At 35.3% G+C, this 23,612-nt stretch overlaps 2 protein-coding genes and 1 pseudogene across 5 annotated transcripts; 1 reads left to right on the plus strand and 2 right to left on the minus strand.

Annotated features, from left to right (window-relative positions):
* The first annotated feature begins 322 nt into the window (after positions 1-322).
* LOC120156322 lies at positions 323-1,542 on the plus strand. Of its 2 annotated transcripts, none has more exons than XM_039167660.1 (3): positions 323-507; positions 669-1,094; positions 1,182-1,542. In XM_039167660.1, the coding sequence occupies exons 1-3, from the start codon at positions 460-462 to the stop codon at positions 1,428-1,430; spliced, it is 723 nt and encodes a 240-aa protein (XP_039023591.1). In that variant the 5' UTR covers positions 323-459; the 3' UTR covers positions 1,431-1,542. The 2 variants fall into 2 exon arrangements, with proteins under 2 accessions (XP_039023591.1, XP_039023593.1); XM_039167662.1 differs by having other exon boundaries at positions 1,185-1,445.
* A 125-nt stretch (positions 1,543-1,667) lies between these two features.
* Positions 1,668-10,020, minus strand: LOC120156286 (CSC1-like protein RXW8). Of its 3 annotated transcripts, none has more exons than XM_039167657.1 (13): positions 9,887-10,019; positions 9,027-9,320; positions 8,728-8,874; positions 8,244-8,307; positions 7,923-8,132; positions 6,849-7,037; positions 5,686-5,865; positions 4,939-5,237; positions 3,832-4,108; positions 3,222-3,503; positions 2,374-2,607; positions 2,082-2,295; positions 1,669-1,993 (listed from the first exon to the last, which is right to left on the minus strand). In XM_039167657.1, exons 2-13 carry the CDS (start codon positions 9,302-9,304, stop codon positions 1,962-1,964), a joined length of 2,406 nt encoding a protein of 801 aa, XP_039023588.1. In that variant the 5' UTR covers positions 9,305-9,320; positions 9,887-10,019; the 3' UTR covers positions 1,669-1,961. The 3 variants fall into 3 exon arrangements, with proteins under 3 accessions (XP_039023589.1, XP_039023588.1, XP_039023590.1); XM_039167659.1 differs by having other exon boundaries at positions 1,791-1,993; positions 9,027-9,171; positions 9,887-10,011; XM_039167658.1 differs by lacking the exon at positions 3,222-3,503 and having other exon boundaries at positions 1,668-1,993; positions 9,887-10,020.
* Positions 10,021-19,833: 9,813 nt separating this feature from the next.
* Positions 19,834-21,673, minus strand: LOC120152331 (annotated as a pseudogene).
* Positions 21,674-23,612: the final 1,939 nt, after the last annotated feature.

The following is a 23,612-nucleotide window of genomic DNA, read 5'->3' on the forward strand; positions in this document are numbered from 1 at the left end:
TTAATTTCTATTAATGATTTATTTTCATCACTTAAAATTTTATAAGTTAATTCACTACTAAAATTTTAAAAAATTACCCCGTAACATAAAATTATACATAGTTCCCTATCCGAGGGTTAATTAGATGCTATTAGGAATGATAAATGGTTGCAAACTTCTTAAGGTTACAACGATTACAAGCTTTACTCCCTGCTAGGAATTTGAAAAGATGAAAGATTATGAGAAAAAAGTTTAATGATGGACCCCGTTAATTTTTCTTTTGTTTTATTCAAAAAAAAAAAAAAAGATCCGTAATAGTCCGAACGGACCCAGAGATTTTGGATTGAGATTCAGCCCATAAGGATCATAAACCCGTCCCTTCCCTTCAATCAATCGTCGTCTCCACAAGTTAAACCCTAGAGGCCAACATACACATAACTAACCTCTGGTGTTTTCCGAGGAAAGTGTTTTTGTTTAACAATGGCGCTTTTGGCGTCCTCCGTGTTGCCTTCAACTCTGAATTTCAAGGTATTCCTTCAACTTAATTCTCTGCATGGATCAGCATAAACTTATCTTCCCATATCAAAACGGAACTCGAAATTAGCACAAAACTCCAGTTTGTTCCATTGAGGGCACACCCTTTTTTTCTCTCTCTATTTTCAAGCTTAGTCATCGAATTCTTCATACAGGTTAAGCAATATCAACACCTGCCTTGTTCGTCTCAGCTCAATAGTTTTCCATTGCAATTAAGTTGTCGTCGTCGAGTTTCCCCAAAACGTCAAATGAAAATAACAATGGCAGTGTTTGGCGATCCGAATAAGATCAAGGAACAACTCGTTATCATCAAGGACAAATTATGGGAAAATATCCCCGACTCTGTAAAATCTTTTCCTTGGAAAAAAGCTGAGAATTTACTGTTGGAGAAACTAATTATTGCTGGACAGAGAGCATTGAAGTTGTCTTTCGTTACATATATTGTGTTCAGCTGTCTGTCGGATTTCATGTTTTCTATATCCAGAAACCAAGAATTGATGATACCCTTTGGTCTGATTGTTGGATTATTTATGTCTGACTTCTTAAGAGAAACATCCCAAGAAGCATTTCGAAGCTTCCAGGTACATACTCCGTTCTTGAATATTGTGTATGTGATCATTTTTGAGTGTCTGGTTTATTGTAGTAATTCTGGGTTTTGTCTGTTTAAGCAGGGGAAGGACTCGGAAGTGAAATGGCAGCTCTTGGCAATGGGTGGTTTCTTCGTTGTTTTCAAGTTTGTTTCTGCGTTTTTTGCGATACGAACAAGGGTGTTTCTTTTGCATGTCTCGAACGGTGGATTGATGCAAGTTATGTGGCTATGGAGAAGCTTGGAGGCGGGGTATGGAGACGATTCGTTTTCCCTTAAAGATGGATCTCAATCTTCTTCATCTGGAGTTGCAGAAAGTCGAGTTCATTAGGTCGATCTTGGGAGGTTATCTGTAAGTCGCACATTGTCCTAGTTGTGCTGTGGCAGTTAGTTGAACAAAACAACGAGTGAGTAGTATTTCAGAAGCCAATGATGAAATTTCCACCTGCATTGAAATATTATGCTCTTAACGTAAATGGGTAAAGAGTTTGCAGAGCAATGTCATTTTCGCGTAGTTTGGTTAATTTCTTACTGGTCAAATACTCCAGTTATTTGCCAACCAAAGTAGAAAAGAAACTAACGTTTATTGTAATAACCAAAATTGTACAAAGAGTATCGGTCCAATATTTCAATCATGTATACACATCGAATAGGGATATTAACACTTTCCTTGGAAACTGTACAAGTATGCATATCAAAGGGTTTTTTTCTCTATTTATAAGTAAATTCATTTGTAGTGTCTTTGTTGAGCAAAAACTGTCGCCTTATGTACTATTTTCTAAATCCCAATTGCCACCATTAACAGAGCGTCTAAATGGATGTTTCTATCAACTGATTCCCCTTCCGAAATGTGATGAACAGCCTACTTTTCATTTAACTTAACAAGCGAATTTCCTGAAAGTCTAAAGGTACAGAATCCAGCAATTACAAATTGATTCTAGATTGAAAGAAGTCGAACCAGTTAACATTAGAACCGCCATACCTGGATTAGGAGACTCTGCATCTTTGGAACTCTCGTGTTCTTTGTTCTGCCTGCTGTTTCCAGGCATGGACAAGTCCCGAGAAGTGGATGGGTCCTGAGAAATGGACAAGTCTGGACAAAACAATGGGAACTGACAATATGCTGTACGTAACAGCTTATAAATCTCTTCCGCCCTACCCAAATTCTCATCTTGCCTATCCTTCTCTATAAGAACCTGAACAACCAAGTCATCACACCAAAAAACAAAATGGTTACAGAGTTTGATAGAGAGAGAGAGATTTCTGATTCTTACCTGTGCAGGACTCCTCTTGAAAACCGGGGAAAACCTCTGCCTACAGTACTCATTGAACAGAAGAGTTAAAAGTATAAGGGGAATGGTGAAACCAGAAGCAACCTGCGATCTTTTTATACCGAAGACCCCAAGGGCAATAACCTGGGTCAAAACTAATGAGAAGATCGTTGTGTTGTGAACAACAGGCCAAAACAGTCCCCCACTTTCATATTTTGGTACATATACATTGAGGATCTGGGAAAAAGAAAAGAAAAAAGCATGATCAAAGGACAGGTAGAAATTGAATTCTTCTGGATCTATCTTGTACTTAATTGCATAATATCATCATGCAGAATAAAAACACACCATGAACAACTTGTAACATAAATCTAAAAATTACAGAGGCAGATTATCCGTTAGTTACTTTTTAAGTACAAAGAAGGTATTGGCATATTCTATAATACCAGGGATATGGAAGCTTAGAATGTAAATTCCATAAAGAAGCTTTTCCGGAGTCACTGATAAATTACTTTTATAAGCAAGGTTGACATGTAGGTTGTAAACCTTGGAATATACTTCCAAGAATTGGCTCCCACTAAAGGGAAATGATTAATCTTCTCATGGATACTCCAGCTACAGCTCAATCCACTCCAATGAAAAGCACTTCAATATCCAAAATGTGAAATTTGTTTAACAAATTGTAATCTAGAAACCTTATTCTCTTAGCTTGGTTTATTAGTGTGAATGAACAAGGTCCACACCATAAAGCAAAGACAATATATCTAGAAACAATGTCAGCACAAACATAATGCACTATTACTTTATTAATAAAAAGGAAGGGCACAAAATTGATCAGAAAATACACACACCTGGTTCCGGTAGACAAGGAAAGCAAGAAAGAAGTAAACCAACAAGAAGGGCAATATTAAGGGTGCCATGATAGAACACGCGAATCCAAGCAGTCCAAACAGAAGAAGTCGTGGGATTTCAGTATGGTAAGGGAAGGTTAGAGCAGAACTACTACATGGCTCTTCCTGCTTTCTTAGTATGAATCTTCTGAACCAATTGTAAAAAAGAGGAAAAAGTTGAATTACTTCACAGGACAAGCTCGCCCAGCCCGATGTTAAAACATATGTGGTAAAGAAGGTAGCCTGCATTTACTCAAGAAGACAAGAACACTAATGAATGTCGGAAATATTCCTGAAGATTCATATTCAGATGACATTAAAATGAAAAACCCAAGAGTAAGGTATTGCTATGCAGGCTTGTTAAAAACAGAAGTTGGCTATCACAATTTTAAAACTCATGAAAGATAACTTTCAAAAGTATAGTTTAGGTTCATATAAAAATAGAGCACGTGATGCATATCTTATAGACCAAGATAAAATCTAAATCTAGATGCAACTGAAACTCTGCCATGAAGTTGGAAGAATTAGGGTTCTATTAAACCAAATATTATGGAGTGGCATGGAAAGTTACCTGGGTCGGTACTGCTTTGGCAAGTTGTGTAGGTATATCTCTAACACTTGAGAAAACACTCAATTGTCTAATTATGGATCCAGAAAGAACGTTCACGAAAAAAACATTCCAGATTGTGAAGTACAGAACTTTGACGCATGCACTTCTTTTCCTCTCACTACGTGAAACAACTCCCTCAATTGTGGAAAACAGCATCATGGTTGGTGGAACAGCATACATAAATAACATCAGAATGACACTTGGTATGTAACCTGTTACAAGCTGGTTCATGAACTTGCTGCACGTATGAACAAACAGGACAGGTTCAAAACAAAAGGTCAAATCCATTCTCTACTAATAATCCAAAAACAGTAAATTATGATGTATAAAATAAAACAAATTGCTTCTGTATGATGGTCAATTAGAAGCTAGCCGTACTAGCTCCTGCATAATTTTACTCTGAAGTGATCATATATATATATTCATGAAATACTGAAAGGATTCAATAAGAAACTTCTTCCAGAATAAGAAACAAAAAATTCATCTGCAATCTATCAGCTGTTAGAAGCAAATAATTGCAGCAGATTAAACATGGGACAAAAAGCTATAGGCATGATGGACAAGGGATATTATTATTTATTCTTCCATTTACATCCATGTTCTTATTTATACATTGAGATTTTCTTGTCAGAACCTTCACTCTGTGTCTGTTCCCAGTATATGCCACAACATTTTCAAAATATTTAAAGCATAAGGCTCATATCACGCCAATGCACATGAAATTCCAACCATTGATTTTCCATATAGTTTCCAAAAATAAGATAGCACAATCTACTTCTGGATACTGATTTCCTTGAGGAAGTCAATATAAAATGTAAACAAATGATCACATAAAAACTTAGAATGGTAGATATATAGCATTACAAAAGGGTTTAACAAGTATTGTTCTTTCCATGCGTTATTTATGCATAAATGCATAATTTCATATATTCTAACATGCTGCAAATTCCATGTTCTATTTAGTTGCTTCAGGCATCAGCCACAACTGCAATGTGTAATGATAGCAACATAGCGAAGACTAACCACCTAACACAACTTTAGCAATATAGTTAGCAGAAAGATACTTACTGTTTCAAAATTCCTCTAAGAAATGGAAAAGTTTGTCTTAACTGGTCCAGTTGAGTCAAGCCTTGTACAAATGTAACTGGAACAAGGAACACAAACATAAAAACAATAGCACCTAGAAGTGTTGCTATTTTACGGAGCCAAACTTGCTTGTAGGGTATGGAGAGGTTTGACCAATAAACATCATTTGGCTCTGGGGCTAGTTGTGTCACCCATAACATGGGATTTGATGATTGAAGAACTTGAGCTGCAACAACAGCATCATAACGGGTCCTGAAGAAAACAAAAGAAGCTGGACGTTCCTGTATCAAAGACCAAAATAACATAGGATATCACATGGCCATTTCCATCAAAAGTTTAAAATTTAGAGATCAATAATTGATTTAAAAAATCAACCACTACATGATTGCAAAAGGGAATAATATGATTGAACCATATAGGGAGAGTCTCCACAAAGAAATCAAGAAAATGACCATGAAGTTGGGAAAGCAATAACAGCTTAAAAAATAAGTGTTAAGACAATGTAGGAGGCCGCTACTATATCTGATATACAATGGTTAGAATTATCAATATATTCTGGCATAAATTCAAACAGAAGAAAACTACTTTCTCAAATTCAATTATGCAACTTACTGTAATTGTGATAAGTTAAATTTTGGAAACAGACCACCAAAGGAATATACAAATTATACACGACTACTAACCCTTAAATCAAAGTTATTAAACTCAACTTATTTGAAAATTTCCAACCTTGTCCGTTTGACTTGGTTGCAACCTATCAATGCTGGCATTACGCTCAATACTTTCCGCTTCATTTTTAAGCACCTTGAAGGAACGTAACATTCCACCCCAAAGAAAACATGACGTAGAACTCTCTTTATTCTGCAGCTCAATGGTTTTTAGCTTTTTGTAAATCTTCTCCACATCCTTCTGCAAAGACGGCATTGTTAGAGAATATATAGAACTTATTATACATTATAAAATAAATAGAACATTGTGTGGTGCTGCAGAATAGAATAAGAATGGAAAAGGTGAAATACAAGTTCATTTTCAAATAATAATAATAAAATAATAACAACAGCAACAACAACCAAATGAGAATGAGAAATTGGAAAATTCAACTTAAATGCAATGCACTATCATATCAGCACACTAAATCCTATCTTATTTTCTAAAATAAGTAATTGTAATTGTATAACAAGTACTGCCAAGTCATGACTGCATAATAACACTGAATAAAGTTAAGGGTCTCGAACCACTTTACATGCAATTTTTTTTTTCAAACATTAATAACCACATGATGGTGATGGGGAACAACAAGATTGAAACCACATAGGGAGAAGAGTCTCTAAAGAAATAAAGAAAATGACCATGCATTTGGGAAAGAAATAACAGTTCAAATAAACTGTATATCCCATACTCTTACAATGGTTGGAATTACAAGTTACAGTAAATGCTGCCATGCCATCTATCAAAACAGGAGGAATCTAGTTGCTCAAATTCCAGAATACAACTTCCTTTTTTCACATCATAATTCTCTAGAAAAGGAGGTAATCTAGCAGTACGCTAAAACACCCATCTTGGAAAAGGTTGAGATTAATAACATGTCAACCATCAAAGCAAGCATATAAATTGCTTTTTAGCATCAAATGAGGGCTATTGCAAAGGGTCACAAAGATTAGAGTTATATCCAGTAGGATTCTTTGATGTCAGAGGAAAAACTAGATCATGGTGAACTGATATGCCTATAGCACATTAAAAAAATCCAGAGGAGATATAAAAAGAAAAATCACTTTGATGACTGAAAACTATCCGAGACAAGTTAACTTTTGGAAACGAATCCCTGGAAAGGAGTAAATAAACTATATAATATTACTATGACCCGAAATCAAAATTATTATACTTATTCCAACCTTTTCAAGCTTTTCTCTTTGACATGGTTGCAGCCCATCACTGCTGGTTTTACTCTTAACACTTTCTTCTTCGATGTTAAGTGCCTTAAAGGAATGTGTAGTTCCACCACAAAGACAGCATGGCATATAACTCTCTTTACTCTGTGATTCAATGGTTTTTAACATTCTGTACATCTTTTCTGCATCCTTCTGCGAAGAAAATATTGTTAGAGAATATACATACTACATAGAACTTGTTAAAGATTATAAAACAAACAAAACATTGCATGTGCATGGAAGAGTAGAATGCGCATAGAGTAGGTGAGATACACATTTATTTTTGAAATTACTCTGTTCAACTAAAAAGAAACCTAATCAAGACAACCGATTAAAATGAGAAGTTGGAAAATTTAACTTAAATGCAATGCAACAGAAACAGCAGCAGCAGGTTAGTAATACATATTTTATATTCCAAAATAAGTAAACAATAATTGTTTGGTAAGTGGTAGCAAGCCATAAGTGTATGATAACACTGAACAAAGTCAGTGATGTAAGGATTTAAAACACGGTCCCCAAAACCAAATTTGAGAAAATCACGATCGCCTATCAGAGATAGTACGCACTGAATATTTTATCTTTTACTTCTTTCAGGTTTCATATCATTTGTTGAGTTGAGAACTCCAACAAAGAAGCAACTTTATTTAGTCTATAGAACAAAATGATTAACTAAAAGCAACATTTTCTGTTTGTCAACAATAATAGCATCCACCCCAGAGGCCAGATGAACACCAAACTGATTCATTAGAAGTCAAGAAAGTAGTGAATAACTGCACGAAAGCACAACCAGCTAAGTCCATTTTTCTTTTAACAAAATACTAAAGAATTTATTTTTAAAATTAAAGCCTTTTCATGGAAAACTCGTATGTCAATTGAACCACAGATGGACTGGCAAAAGACTTGATATTAAGTCTCAATTAACACTAGCCCTGGGTTCAATCATTGAACAACACGTATCCCCCTTCCCCTAAAAACGAAAAATAAATAAAACCATATATATTTACATCCCCAATATAGTCACTAAAGATAGATGTGTACCATTAATTTGTCAACTCTACTGGCTCGATATACCATCTGGTGGGACACATAGCTTGCTGGATAGTACGTTGAAAAGAAGTTTTCTACTGTCTTATTGTAGGAATGTTCCCGAGACCACGGGATGCCACGGACTAGAACTGTGAAATGACTTGGATTCACAGGAGATCCAGTAATATGTGCTATTCTCATTTTAGTGATGCTTTTGTACTCCTACAGCATAGAAGTAATCTTTAAACGAATGCTAGAGGAAGTTTAAGAATGCATCAATTAAAGTCAGACCATGTATGAGTAAATAACGCGTTTCAGTATGTAAATCCTTACAAAGTACAGTAGAACACAAGCTGAGCAGGATATGACGTATAATGCAAGACAGTGAGTCCAAAACCTGGAATATTTTAAATGAAAAAGAAAAACAATCAATAAATAGCTGATTTTATCCAATCTATCTTAACAAAAAACCACTGTGTTGGAGTTGCATCTCAATATCTCAGCCTGAAGAAGCACAGCTAGTGAAACAGACAACTTTAAAAAGTCAATGCTTTGAGTACTTGAAATCAATTCTTAATTAGATCTCTCCCAGGAATTTAATAGATGTACAATAGATAATAAACATAAAATCTTGGATTCTTCCTTTCAGTTGCATGCAAAAACACGGTAAAGTAGAATTCTACAGGGTATCACAAGTCGGAATTTCATTCGTGGTTATGATGTTCAAGGTTCAACATGGAAGCATCCAAATAACATTTCATTGTAAGAAGGAACTAAAGAAACTATCCCATCATTATAATGGATCAAATTAACATACCATTTCGAGCCCTCTTTTACATTTCCAATAGTAAATACTTCCAGTGATTCTGCATGGATTTTCTTGTGCTGCATTTCTTGTCCATAATAATTTACTGGAAGAACTAAAAAAACGCAGATCATAGCAGCAATGATGAATATCCGAATACTGTAAAGAACAGGAGGAAAATAGAAGTGCAGTTACTAAACCAGCAGAACAAAAAACAGACATCAACCAATCGTAATTGAAACATGAAAGTACTTGCGAATATAATTGTGAGTGTAATCTTTTGGAGAAACTTAGTAGCAAAACTAAATCACCTGAAAACAACTATTCTCAAGAAAACTAGGGCATCCACGCCACCGGCAGCCAATATGTCTTCATTAGTTGCTTGCCAGGCCCTCACAATCCAGCTTGCAGAGGGCACAAGTCTTTCAAGGCCAAAAGGATCAGGCTTTATTTGTTCTGAAATAAGCCTCCGCATGAAATACACACTAACATTGCTAGGTTGTTTTCTCAGTATGGAATAAAATGACAGCAGCACCACACATATAGCTATATTGATTCCAGCAGAAGTCAAAAGAGCTGCTATGTCCATCTCAGTCCCCTATATCCTTCTATTCAAGCTTTAGTAACTAAAGCACTAAACCAAGCAAGGACAGCAATGTTACTTTCAATTTGCTCAAAACAGAACCTTCTGATGCAGAAGAAAGTGGCAAGTCACAGAGTCAAGTGCTGCAAAATTGATTTGGGAATTGCCATAGTTCAGAAAACAAAATTTAACAACATTCTCATCGATCATCGCAAAACAAAAGATTCAGTTCAAATAAAAAAAAGCAATGCTTAAAATAAACGCACACGGAAAACATCATCAAACTTCCAAAAAGACAAACAAAAAACCCTAATATCGGTGGTTTTCAATTCTAAGTTCCCTTTCTAGTAATAGAGCTAACAAAAATTCTAAACTATTTTCTTCCTGTCTGATCAAATTTCCACATTCTTCTTTTCATTCATGTCTATAGTTCCAAGAAGAAGGATTGTACAAAAACTAAAGCAATTAAAAAAATCATATTTAAAACGAGAAAAATGCTCCTAACAATAACTCCAAGACGGAAACTCAAACAGAATCAAACCAATCGGAAAAAAGAAAAAGAAAGATTGAATAAATAAAGTGAAGTACCTGGGCAAATATCAGAGCCCCATAAACTTGGAAAAGGTTACCAACACGAAGGCAATGAGATTGTGGAGCAGAATCATTCGCTTAAAAAGTAGGAAACCAAACACTTGCAAAATTTCGAATTGATTACTTATACGTCAAATGCTATGGTTTTTCCTCTTGCTTCAAATAGAAACAAAAAATTTAAGATGAAAATAAAATTCAACCAAACTGCCGAAAGAGAAAGAGGTCTGAATTCAGAAATAAATAAATAAAAAGATGGTAATATCTTCGAAAATAAATTTATTTCAAGAAAATTCAAACGATAATTACACGCGCAGGAATGTTTTCTGGTGACTGAGAACATTCCAGCGAATGCCACGGTTAAAAGCGTCGATTAATTATTTGAAAAGAGCGATGGTTTTTCTTAACCGCGATGGCGATGGAAGCGCCACGTGGCTATAATGTGAGATCCTAGTAGTCTAATCTACAACCGCCTCAATCTTCGATTCTTCTTGTTACATTTTTTTTTGGGTTCGGTTTTGGCAGGCGAGGCGCCACTTTGTTGGTTTTGTTACTGTGCCTCGCGACCTTATTCTTTTAAAGTGGAGTGGCTCTCAGTGACGAATCAGAGTTGTCCGAAGCCGCACGTGAGACTTGTGGAAATTTAATCGTGCCTAACTTTTTAAAATTGTCTAACACGTCATCATTTTAGATTTTTATTTTTTTAAAAATTATTGAATAAATTTATTAAGGTATGGCCGACAGGCTATTTTGCCGGAATAATGCATACGGGGAGGTTTAATTCCCCAAATAATGCACTTTAATTATTATTTCCCCAAATGGGGTGATTGTTATAGGAAATATGGAAAGCTCGGCGTCTTCAGGCTGTCGTCGTCTTCAACTTGGATATCTCGGCGTCTTCAGCAGATGTGGAAGCGTGGGAGCTGTGCATGTATGATTGATCTCTCGGCGTCTTCAGTTGGATTCTTCATAGGAACTCTCGGCGTCTTCAGTGCTGTGCATGGGACTGGACGTGAGAATCACGGGTTCTGCAAGGAGAGAGCACGGGTTCTGCAAGGAGAAAGCACAGAAATCACGGGTCCTGGGTCCTGCAAGGCTGCACGTCTGCATGTGGGGGTCCTGCACGTCTGCATGTGGGGGGCATGCAACTGTTGGATTTCTCGGCGTCTTCTTTACATTTAGGTAAGGATTTCTCGGCGTCTTTGCATGGAAGGCTGGATAGCTCGGCGTCTTCTTAACAAATAAATCCTAATGCATGGATGAGTTACGAATGTGTTTATAAGAGACTGCTCGGGCTGAGGCTGAGGCAATGTGAGAGTTTGGGGCTGAGGCAATTCACAATTACAGAAGCAGTGAGAGCTTGAGAGGGAGATTGATCAGCAGTAAGATCACAAAGCATAGCCTGAAGTAATTTAAACTCAAGCCCTAGATCTCATTTGATTCTTGTTTTAAAGGTTTAGGGTTTCATATTGATCTCATAATTTTAGTTTCATAAGTTTATTAATTTTGTGATTATATGTTGTTACACTCTGAAATAATAATTTATATGTTGTTACATAATTTGAAATAAGGTTGGGACCATTTTGGAACATTGTAAAGTTTTAGGGACCGTTTTGTAAAATTTAAGGAATTTAAGGAATAAGAGTAAATTATTAAAAGTTGCTATACTATGCTGGAATTTAGTATTAGTATGCTTAATTGGTTAAATTAGAAAGAATTTAAAATTTATGGATTAAATTGCTAACTTTGAAAATGTTGAGAACCAAATAGTAATTAGGGATCATTTTGCAAAATTTGAGGAATTTAAGAAATTAGAGTAAATTATAAAAAGTTGGTATACTATGCTTGAATTTAGTATTAATATGCTTAATTGGTTAAATTTGAAAGAATTTATAAATTTAGTGATTAAATTGCAAAGTTTGAAAATGTTGAGAAGCAAATAGTAATTAGGGATCATTTTATATTTGATGTTTATTTTTTATTAAAGTAGATAACATGCAATTGATTATTTGAATAAAACAATGTAATAATTGAGTGTAATATTTAATTTTTTTTTGTCTAGATTTGTTGAAACATGGCCGAAGAAAATGTTCTTTTGAGACTAGATGGTCGACACATTTCGAGTAATTTGGGAGAACTGGTAATATGATCGACTTATTTTTTTTATTTGAGAACGGTGTATTAATTCTAATTACAATGACTAATAAATTGCAGGATGACGAACAACGAGTCCTTCGTCCTCGACTTATCAACTGTGAGATGCCAGATCAACGTATTGTTGATAATTTGAAAACAGTGGGTTTTTATGATGTTGCTTTTGTAAGAGAATTTCGGTTGATCCCCGGTTTGATAAGTGCATTAATTGAAAGGTGGAGACCAGAAACTCATACTTTTCATCTTCCATGTGGTGAATGTACGATCACTTTGGAGGATGTGGCTTTACAACTAGGGGTTCCTACAAATGGAATGGCAGTGGTTGGAAATACAGATCTTGACATGTTTGCAATATGTGAGCGTTACCTTGGAAAGGTACCAGACAAAGATGTAGCAAAAGGGTCACGGCTGAGATTATCCTGGTTGGCAAATGAGTTTAAGCTCGATCCACAATGTAGTGAGCGAGACATTATATATGCAACTCGAGCATATATATTACGTTTGATCGGCGGAATCTTGATGCCAGATAAATCCAGTAATCTTGTCCATATACAATATCTTCCGTTTTGGAGAACTTCTTTATGACCCGTCAATATAGTTGGGGATCAGCAATATTGGCATTCTTGTATCGCGAGATGTGCAAGGCATCATTAATTGTTAATGATGCGTACACGACTGAAATCGGTGGATGCACGATGTTATTACAATCGTGGGCGTGGTACAGAATTCCATGGTTAACACCGATTAGCCGAACTGCAGTTGACTTTCCTCTTGCCGGAAGGTAATTTTATTGATTTAAAATATTTTATCTTTAATTAAATAAAGAATATTTTGTAAATGAAAAATAATTACAAAATTTTATTTTGATTGGTATACAGATAGAGGCATAAAATAGAAAGAACGGGGTTGGCGCTCAACAACGTGAAAGAGTTTAGGTTTAAGATTGACATCAAATGCAAAGTTGAGGTATATATAAAATTAATAAGTGAATTTATTTTTTTTATGTGTATATTATAATATTGTTATTTATTAATTTGTTGATTTTTATAATTATTTAATTAAATAATAACTATATAATTTTATTTTATAGTTTATTTGGAGGCCGTACCATGATCAAGAAATTATGTCGTGCGTACTGCAACATGTCTGGGAGGGTTGTGAATATTGGTGTGCTGTTACACCATTGATCCATTTCATGTTTGTGGAGTTCCAATTTGCCGATAGAGTGTTGAGGCAGTTCGGCTTCCACCAACATATTCCAGTCATTCCAGAGAATCATGATGCTCTCCATCGATTAGATGGGCGGGGTAGGGTCGGTGAGGATTGGTCGGTGAGGCATGCTAACCATATCAATCATTGGAACAACAGGGGTTCATACTTGCCAACGCTCACTCCCATACAACCAGATGACTTTGACTTCAAGAGTTCGGATTACCTGAATTATTTTTGGGAACATGGAAAGCCGTTCTTGACAACGATCAGAGAAAGGCGACAATTTATAGAGTATACCAAAAAATTCGGTAAACCCGAGAAACCAAGAAGGACTGGGAGTGGGAGTGGGAGTGGGAGTTCTTCTCACCGTGGAGCAGAACAAGAGACAATGGATAATATCCCACCAGAATCTTTTGATCACACAAGATCATTTAGTCAAATGGTTGGTGATTCTGGTGTTACGCCCTACACTCCTCAGCATGTTCCTCATCAATCACTCATGTTCCCTCCTATGTTTGGGGCAACAAATGATTTGATCAGATGACATCTATGATCACAAGTACGAGTGTTTGTCCTCAGATGGGAGAGCATAGTGGTGGTGGGCATGTATTTACAACACCAGAACCTATGCCCTCGATGAATGAGCAGGTTGGTTATGCTGAACAAACTCCTGAACAAGTGCAACGACAACAACGAAACCGACGTGGGCCTCGACATTATTACTCAACAACACCCGACACCGACAAGAGTTGTAATCCTTATTTTAATTATTTGTATCAAATTAAAGTAATTGAATCGAATATATTTACTATTATTATATCAGTAAATATAAATCATTAAAGTCAAATAATTATTATTAAATCATTAAAATTAAATCATTAAAATTAAGTAATTATTATTAAATTATTAAAATTAAATCATTAAAGTAATTATTATTAAATCATTAAATCATTAAATCATTAAAGTGATTATTATTAAAGCATTAAAGTTAAATCATTAAAGTAATTATTATTAAATCATTAAATCATTAAATCATTAAATCATTAAAATATTATTATAAATCATTAAATCATTAAATCATGAAAGTAATTATTATTAAATCATTAAAGTTAAATCATTAAAGTAATTATTATTAAATCATTAAAGTTAAATCATTAAATCATTAAAATTAAATCATTAAAGTAATTATTATTAAATCATTAAAATTAAATCATTAAAATAATTATTATTAAATCATTAAAGTTAAATCATTAAAGTAATTATTATTAAATCATTAAAGTTAAATAATTATTATTAAATCATTAAAGTTAAATAATTAAATTTAAATAATTATTATTAAATATGTACTCGAGTAATTGAATCGCATATAATATAAATTTATAAAAATAAGATTACTGCTGAGGTCTATACTGTGGAAGGTTTGGACAATTTCTTTTTGAATGCCCTTCACCTCTACATAATCCACACCTCTTCGGTTGGCCTTTCTCTCTAATATGTATATCCATACTGGTATGAATACGAGTAGATTCCGGTCGACCCGTTGGACTTCTACGAAGTAGTGGATTTGGCAACCATTCATCATGATCGCGATTGTCCCAATAAGATTCATTTGGGATCGGTCTGAACTCATGGTTGTATATATTTAATATCCTCTGTAGGTGAAAGCACTCATCAACATAAGTGTATGAATTGATTCCAGTATGCATACATGCAGCGACTGCATGAGCACACGGATATCTCCACGCCTGAAAGCGGCCACAATCACACCATCTTTGTCGTAAATTAACAGTAAATGATTCTCGATCTGCTCCTTCGTTGCGACGTATGCATGCGATGACAACAAAAGTATGTCCAATTCAATCGAAGTCATGAACAAACATTGAGGTTGCCATACGCTCATTTGCTTCCATTGCTTCTACCACCGCCGGAGCCCAGATTTTACCTCGATTTATCAGACACTCGATCTCTTTCCCTTTATCAGACCAAACTTTAGCCAACCTAAAGTATGTCTCTTTCACCACACTCGCTATTGGGAGATGTCGTGTACCTTTTAGTACTGAATTAATGGCCTCAGCAAGGTTTGTAGTCATGTGTTCGTATCTCCGACCACAATCGTATGCTTGCGACCACTTCTCCCGCTCGATTTTCGACGCCCATTTCCAAACACGCTCATCTATGGCCTTCAAATCCTCCAATCTCTTGTCAAAATTTGGTTGGCGTAGTTCATATCCTGTTTCAAAATAGATATTGTGTTAAAGTCAATTTATAAACAAACACATAAATGAGTACAAATGCTGAAAATAAAACTTACCCATGCTGACTATCTCCCTACGAATACGGCCGTTATGAAACTTCTCAATATAATTCTTACCAATATGACGGATACAATATGCGGGATATGCGTGCGGAGGTGTCCAACGACTTCCCGGTCGTTCAATTGCTGCCAAAAGACCAGTTCCTCGATCGGATATCAAGGAAACTCCTTCTTCTCGGACGACATACTTACGTAGATTATTGAGAAAGAAGTCCCAAGCCTCTGTTGTCTCTCCTTCAACGATGGCGAATGCAATTGGAAATATATTTCGTTGACCATCCTGCGCAACTGCTATCAATAATATATGTCTGTATTGACCGTATAACCACGTACCATCTATTTGGACCATACGTTTGCAAAATGGAAAACCTTCTATGCAAGACTTGAATGCCCAAAAGAGTCTATGGAATATTCTCTTCCCTTGAACAAGTTGATCTTCTCGGTCGTATGCAGGCATGGTCTGAGACTTCACGATGGTTCCAGGTATGAATTGTTTTATAGCTCGTAACAAATCAGGTAACTCATTGTATGATGTATCCCAATCGCCATATATCAACCTCCTTGCCTTCTCCTTCGCATGCCACACGGGTTTGTATTTTACATTGTATCCGAACTGGTCTCGAATAGATGCAGCTAACACCGAGCAAGGGATCCTTGGATTTTGTTCAACCAAAACCTTCACATATTGACAAATTACATCGGAGTCCAGTAGTCGGTGGTCTTGTTCGATAGAGTTTTGCAAACATGTGTGGACCATTGTACCTTGTGATGACCCAAGCATCTTGCCTCTGCATTTTGGACACTCTGATCAACCATTTACACTCGGGCCCATATTTAACACACTTTGCGTACAAAGTTTTCTGGTTGGACTCTGCAGTCTTGCAATCTACATGGCCTCTTATGCAATACTCTTTAATCGCTAGTGTAGCTTCTTTTTTTCCTCTGTATTGCTTCCCAACTGCTAATTCACCAGAGTTATCGGACAATTCAATCATATAGCCTGAAGTTAAATGTGGCATCTCCGGGAATTTAGGTGCCCTCATTGCTTCATAATCAATCTCCTGCATGTGAGGGGTAGGTTGATACGATGTCGAATATTCATCAATATTGATATCAGCTTCATCACCATGGAACATGGCATCATCCTCAGCCAAAAGAGGTTCCTCAATTTCTTCATCTTCACTGGAATCTTCAAGTATTTCTTCCCAGCGGTTTTCAGCATCATACTCTGCGGCTCCAGATGTTCCACCAACTTCATTTGCGCTTTCCAACATCGCCACAAAGCTGTTCATCGACCTATGTTGGGTTATCGAAATGACTCTCGAAACCCATTTGAGATGAAGTTTCAACCGCATTTATTGATGACCCAGGCACATTAGATATATTACACAACTCAACAAATAACTCAATAATTGGAATATTTGTTGAGTCATGTAATTCAACCATAGTTATAATATCATCGTCTTCTTCAAGTGGTACTGCAGCATACCTGACCGGATTGGGACATACCATAAATCTGTACCTCAAACCATCAACTTTAGCACGTATTTTCTTTCTATCCTCTCCTTGATCTCTGCAAATGTGATGTCCCTTTTAAACATCATATTTATAGGTGTTTCAGACTGAAAAATAACTCCGACCTCATTTTCCATCATATGTCCATTGTAATGGACAATCGTGAAAAATTTGTTGCTCATTTTCTCTACACGTAAAAATATAGATATTCAGAATAAATTACATTAATAATGTAATGAAAATTAATTATTTACAAAACTATAAATAATAAATATAAATTATGTTAACAATTGTTTTATAAAAATAATACTTAAATACATTATTATTACGGTAAAAATATCAGGATTACATAATGGGAATTTTTTTCCCACTAAATCAAAATAAAAATTCTAATAATTATTATATAAAAATACAACTAAAAATTACACGAAAATTTAAATTAACAATAATACTCAAACTTAAATTTTCTGTATACCTAATCATCAAACTTACATTTTCTAATTTTAAATTATCATTAGTACTCTAAATTACATTACTATGGTCTCATGGACAAAATTTAAATGTATCATTCTCCTAACATATATGAGCATTCTTTCAACACGAAAAAAACAGAGTTCGCATGGGAAACGAGAAAGAACTTACGTGTTTTTGAACGACGTTAAACCAAAGCTCGAAAAATTACCGAACCAACAAAAATCTCCAATATCACTTCAAGCAGCAGCTTCAATTGAATCTAATGCAAAAAAAAATTCCCTCACTTGCTTCTGTAAGTTAAAACCAACTGCATGCAATGAAATACAATACCCACCTCTATTTTATAACAAGTAATTGAAGACTTCGAGTAAATTATTAGTCTCACGCTTCAGACGAATCTCACGCTTCAGACGAATCTCACGCTTCGGCCACAAAGAATACAGATGCATGCAGAACGAATCTCGGAAGAAGAAGACGCCGAGATTTCACGACCACCTGCAACCAAATATTCTCCATGTATATCTTAAGACGCCGGGAAATCGAACACCCCTGTAACCTTATTAACTAAAGACGCCGAGCACTCCTATTATTATTGTATTGAACTGTTAAATCAACTCTGCATGCATGCAGAGATGAAGACGTTCAGGCCCCCATAATGCATGCACGATTCAGAGAGTAATGCAGAGATTCCCGCCAGACGACAGGTGAAGACGCCGAGAGATCCACATTGGCATTCCTTGTAGCATGCAGAAGACGCCGAGAGATCTCGCAGTCCAATTGCTTGAAGACGCCGAGCATTCCCATCAGACGACAGGTGAAGACGCCGAGAGATCCATCTTGGCATGTAAAAATTAACCCTAAAAACGCCGGGATATCCAAGTTGAAGACGACGACAGCCTGAAGACGCCGAGCTTTCCATATTTCCTATAGCAATCACCCCATTTTGGGAAATAATAATTAAAGTGCATTATTTGGAGAATTAAACCTCCCCATATGCATTATTCCGGCAAAATACCCATGGCCGACATGATTACCTTTTAATCTTATTTGTTAACTTAGAAAGCTGATTCTTAGCATAAAGGATCAAACGCATGACCGTATAAAAAAATATTAAAAATCCATTCTCTCTCTTTGATATTATTGTTATTAGAATATAATTCAATATTTTTAATTTATTAATGTTTTTTCTATTTTTATATTTGATTGAAAATATCAAATTAATTATCAATGGGTTGGTTTAAGTGATAAACAACTTGATATTACTTAAAAAGATCTCGAGTTCAAGTCTTCGTGTATGCAGAAATTCTATATTAGGAGACTAATATACCAAAGTCAAGTGTACGACTCGAGTCGATCCAGATTAATTAAGGCAAAACCTTGAAAACCGAAAAAACAATAAAAAAATATCAAACTAATTTATATTAGTTACTCCTTGCGTCCCATTTTGATGTCCATTGTTGACTTCTGACGTAGTTTTAGAAGAATTTTTGTGTGTAAGAGATGTGTTATAAAATATAAAAATGAAAATTCTATTTTGTAAAAGTTAAAATTTATTTTATTAGGAAATTAAAAAAAGTAAAAAAGATAATATAATTAGTAAAAGTTGTTAATTTTTTCAAAGGAACAATTTTAAAACTCAAAAGGGACAAATTTAATAGGACAGAGAGAGTATAATATTAAATCTATATTTCAATTGGTATATAACTATATGATAATTCATTTAAAAAAATTAATTTACTATTAATATAGTTTTATCTATATTATAATTTTAATTATTAAATGTTGTTTACATTTAATTAATAATTATTTTTATATTTTATTAACAATCATTTTTATGTTTAATTATTTAAAAAATAAAATGTTAAGGGTCCAAATATTTAAAAAAAGAAAAGTAAAAAATGACTATTGTAACAAATAGTAGGGTCTAAATTTAATATCATGCCTTAAATTAAATGAAAATATAATTAAATATTTTTAAAAAATAATTAAATATTTAATATTAAATTATAATTTAATATAAATTATAAATTAGGTCATTCAATGCCTAACACACCACAAGTAGTATTATCACAATTACAAACATATATATCCGATGTTTCCTTTAAGATTCATGATATTATAATTATATTTTTAGTTTCATTGTTATTGATACTTCTAAAGGACATAGGATTAATGGATATACAAGATAAATAATCTATTGGTTTGGATTGTAAATTTGTCAAAATGTTAACTATCTTGTTCTCTATATAGATTATTATATGAATATATTTTTCTTGCCTCACTTTACAAGTGGAGGAGCTCTATAATATGCAGGAACCATGGCTGGGAAAAACATCTGCCTAGCTCCTGCTTTGATAATGGGGAAGATGATTCCCGACTCTCCCTGTAACATACCATACGACATCCGAGTAAATAAAAATAATACTCTGCAATGCCAAAAGATGAAATTAAAGAAAATGGGATAATTTGGATGGGGATCGGCACCGAGATCAATCTAGCTCCGATCCAGATTCGCTTAGGCGAAGGGAATGGCAGTAGTAAACGACCAACACCGTATATTGCCACCGCGAAAAAATGTAGAACCAGGCTCAAGGGGCGGGGGTTCAAACCAGACAGCAAGGAGATAGGTCCGGTCGAGAACACACCACCGAGGCTTAGATAATCGAAGCAAGCTTGTCGCATTTCCTTCCTCGCTTGATCAGGGGAAGCACAGAATACCCTGTACAATGCGCCTGCTAAGGTGTTGATGGTCGATGCCACAGGCTGCAAAACATGACAGTCGAATCAGTTTCACTTGAATTCAAGATATTTGCAGAGGGTAGGTGCATCATTGAGGTCATGTATAGGCCTTAGTAGATTACGGAGGACAACAATATCGGATAAAGCGACAGTCATTCCTCCACCGGTTAATGGATGCCTCATGTTGAATGCATCTCCCATCAATAGTGCTCCGGATTTGGGATGAGGAGAAGCGGGCATGCTCCTGTTTAGCATTGTCCTAATATTTCCCTTGTCGACGGCCGCTACAAATGAATCATAGAATTCTGGGGGAACCTGTTAGATATGCAGAACATTGGCAATCCAAGATATCCTTAAACATAAATTCAGATATCACGAGCAAAAGAAAAGCTAAAACGAATAAAGCTACAAGGAGCTTAAATGTGCAGACCGAATTGAAGTTAAATACCTGGGGAGCCACCACAGTCTTTAGATAGATAGCCATCTCACCACTTTCAATAGAAGGAACCCTCTGCCCAGGTACATCGACCAGACAGCGAACCTCCGTGCCGCTGATCGGATAGAACACAATGGGGGAAGGATCTGCTACTATAACATGCCCATAATTTGAGTATGGAAGATGACAATTCTCCAGGACCAATCCCACAAAATAAGAAGGTACATCTACCTTCAGAGTGTAATTGAGGCCATATTAAAAAAAAAAAGGAATAAGAAGAGAAATATGAGTGGAACAAAGTTGACGTATGAGATCACCTTAGGGTTGCAAAGGGAGCGACGCAAGTTTGAAAAACAGCCATCACATACAATGGTCAGAGGTGCAAATGCAGTCAATTCTCGACCATCTTTAGTTTTGTACTTCTCTGATTATCCCTTTTTCTTCAAGTAGGGAGGTAACTGTCCCTTGCTCTAAATGTACACTGGTAAACCAATGGGGGAGAAAAAGGCATAAATACCTTAAGGAATTACTATTTCTTACCACAATGCTACATTACGCAGTTGAATATTTTCATCAATATTTGTCACTGAAAAGCAAAAGTTGGAGCAATGAATATCTAAAAAGGGGAAAATATATACTTAGGAAGGCTCAAACTTTTAATTTTATCACAATGCTACATTAGGCAGTTGAATATTTTACCAAGCAACCTCAGTGGTTAAGAAATGGTTATTATCCTTAGAGGTCTCGGGTTCGAACACGACATCTGCAGGAGTGTTTGAGCGTTTATTGTCAAATGGTTGAGAGTTTATTGTCAAATGGTTGAGAGTCTTTCTAACAAATACTATCTTATAATAACCCTATACTAATAAAAAAAAAAAAAGAGGGAAGATATACTTGGGAAGGGAAGCTGATTTCCCCCGCATCCTCTGAATGAAACGTCCATTGTGGAAGCCCCTACCGGAAACATCTGGGTGGAACTCTTCTAAGGGGTAAGAAAGTGGGGTATGTTTCCAATCTTGAAAAGAGCATAACCAAATACCTGCTGAGCATCAATCTCCTCCACGCGATCTGCATTCACAAAAATGCAGAAGGCTCATAGAATACATTCCCAAGTTCTATCGGGGAAACCAAAAAGTTCCATTAGTGTACAGAATCAAGAACAATCAATAAATAAGATATATATATTATCCAACACATACTTTCAAGTCCCAATTCCATCAACTTGAGATAGCCTCCTGGTTGTAGGAATTCCCCAACTATACGGTCAGGCTCAGTCAAGTCCCTTTCAATCACATGCACTCGGAGTCCATCCTGCATGTTGTACCACATGAACAATTTACAGTTGAAATAACTTTGGGTTAAATAATGATTTGGCCTCTATATTAAACATAGAGCTATGTGGTACTGGTTAAGGCGTTTCCTTCTTCGTTCGCTTAGAATGTAATCTACGAGCGGACATGAACCGGTCATAGAGAATATTAAACAAAGATTTGACCTCTATATTATATACTAGAGCTATGAGATTAATATACTTCCTTCTTCCTCCACTTAGGATTTAATCTACAAAAAGTGGAAATCAGAACAAAGAACAGGCATGGAGAATACATGCAGAGTATAACTTGGCTGATATTAAATCTGTAAGGGGCTAATATTTGTTGGCTAATTTCAATACGACTCTTAATTCTTCCTTTTTTCTTAGAATAATAATGTCCAACATGTTTAGACATGGAGAAATGTCCAAGGATCCTCCAACTATATGAAAAAATTAGTCAAAATATTGAACATATTCGTATCGAAGAATATCCAAATCCGACAATACCATGTAACATAGACTAATCAATATCCGATCAAGTACTGGGAAGTTCACACATAAGAGTACTACTTATTACAACCACAAAAATCGTCTACTTGTGCTAGCCAATCTTCCGTGACAGCTAGTAAATAAGGTATTTTGAATCGGCAGTCATCATGTAGAACTTTAGCGTACACAAAGGCGTGGCGGTGTTATTATCGTTGTTTGTTTTTAAAATTGATTTATTCAAGTAGCTTCCTGAGCTTAGTTGGCTGTTCTTAATTTGGTTTTTGGAAGCATTGGGACGAACTGATACATTAACCAAAGTCCTCACAATGACCACACATGTTTCTTTGAGTTAATGTTTCTATTCGAATTTATTAGAAGAAAAAAAATCTCAAAGTTTTAAAACATATTTATTTAGTAAGCATAATGTGAAAAAATCATTAAAAAGTTTTAACATTTCTCTCTTTGGCATTTCAGATTCGAGGTCGAATCTTTTTTAAAAGAGTTAGGATGATACATGCGTCACAAGACTCAGGGCGGCTAGAGGGAGCCTTGGCACCTCCAAAGTTTTGGAAATTTTGCTTTATACCCTTAAAATATTTTTGAAATTTTAATTACCCTCCTTGAAAATTTTAGAAATTCTCATGAAGTATTAATTTTTTGAATATTTTTAATTAATCCCCTTCAAAATTGTTAAAAAAAATTATTAAGCTTCCCAAAATTTTTGACAATTTCAATTAGACTCTCGCATTTTTTAAAAAAAAATCTCACTAGGTCCCTCAAAATTTTGATTAGACCTCCAAAAATTTTAAAAATTTTGATTAGGCCCCCTCAAACTATACCACCAAGATCTGTCACTGACAAGACTCGCATCAAAGGAAGATGTACTAACGCTTTCAATTGATCCATGCGACCAAGACTTTGAAAAGAAGAACAGTAAAGCAACAGACTTGTGACTGCTTTTTGAATGTGATTCTGATGTTATTTGGTCGACTTGTATTCTGGAGTTACGACCGGTTGTCTCTTAGTTTTCCAACAAGTCTTAAATCGCATTAATATGATACTAGAAAGTCAAGATACACTC

This window comes from Hibiscus syriacus, unplaced genomic scaffold (genome assembly GCF_006381635.1).
Source record: "Hibiscus syriacus cultivar Baekdansim isolate YM2019G1 unplaced genomic scaffold, ASM638163v2 tig00002840_pilon, whole genome shotgun sequence".
NCBI lineage: Eukaryota > Viridiplantae > Streptophyta > Magnoliopsida > Malvales > Malvaceae > Hibiscus > Hibiscus syriacus.

What these genes read in the sequence shown, in the direction of transcription:
- LOC120156322 (XM_039167660.1), top strand. Translation starts at nt 460, where the DNA reads ATGGCGCTTTTGGCGTCCTCCGTGTTGCCTTCAACTCTGAATTTCAAG. An exon ending in CTTCAACTCTGAATTTCAAG is followed by an intron (nt 508 to 668) that starts GTATTCCTTCAA and finishes TTCTTCATACAG; the next exon opens with GTTAAGCAATATCAACACCT. An exon ending in AAGCATTTCGAAGCTTCCAG is followed by an intron (nt 1,095 to 1,181) that starts GTACATACTCCG and finishes TGTCTGTTTAAG; the next exon opens with CAGGGGAAGGACTCGGAAGT.
- LOC120156286 (XM_039167657.1), bottom strand. Translation starts at nt 9,304, where the DNA reads ATGGACATAGCAGCTCTTTTGACTTCTGCTGGAATCAATATAGCTATA. An exon ending in CTTGTGTTCTACTGTACTTT is followed by an intron (nt 8,133 to 8,243) that starts GTAAGGATTTAC and finishes TCTATGCTGTAG; the next exon opens with GAGTACAAAAGCATCACTAA. An exon ending in TGCAGAGTCTCCTAATCCAG is followed by an intron (nt 1,994 to 2,081) that starts GTATGGCGGTTC and finishes TTAGACTTTCAG; the next exon opens with GAAATTCGCTTGTTAAGTTA.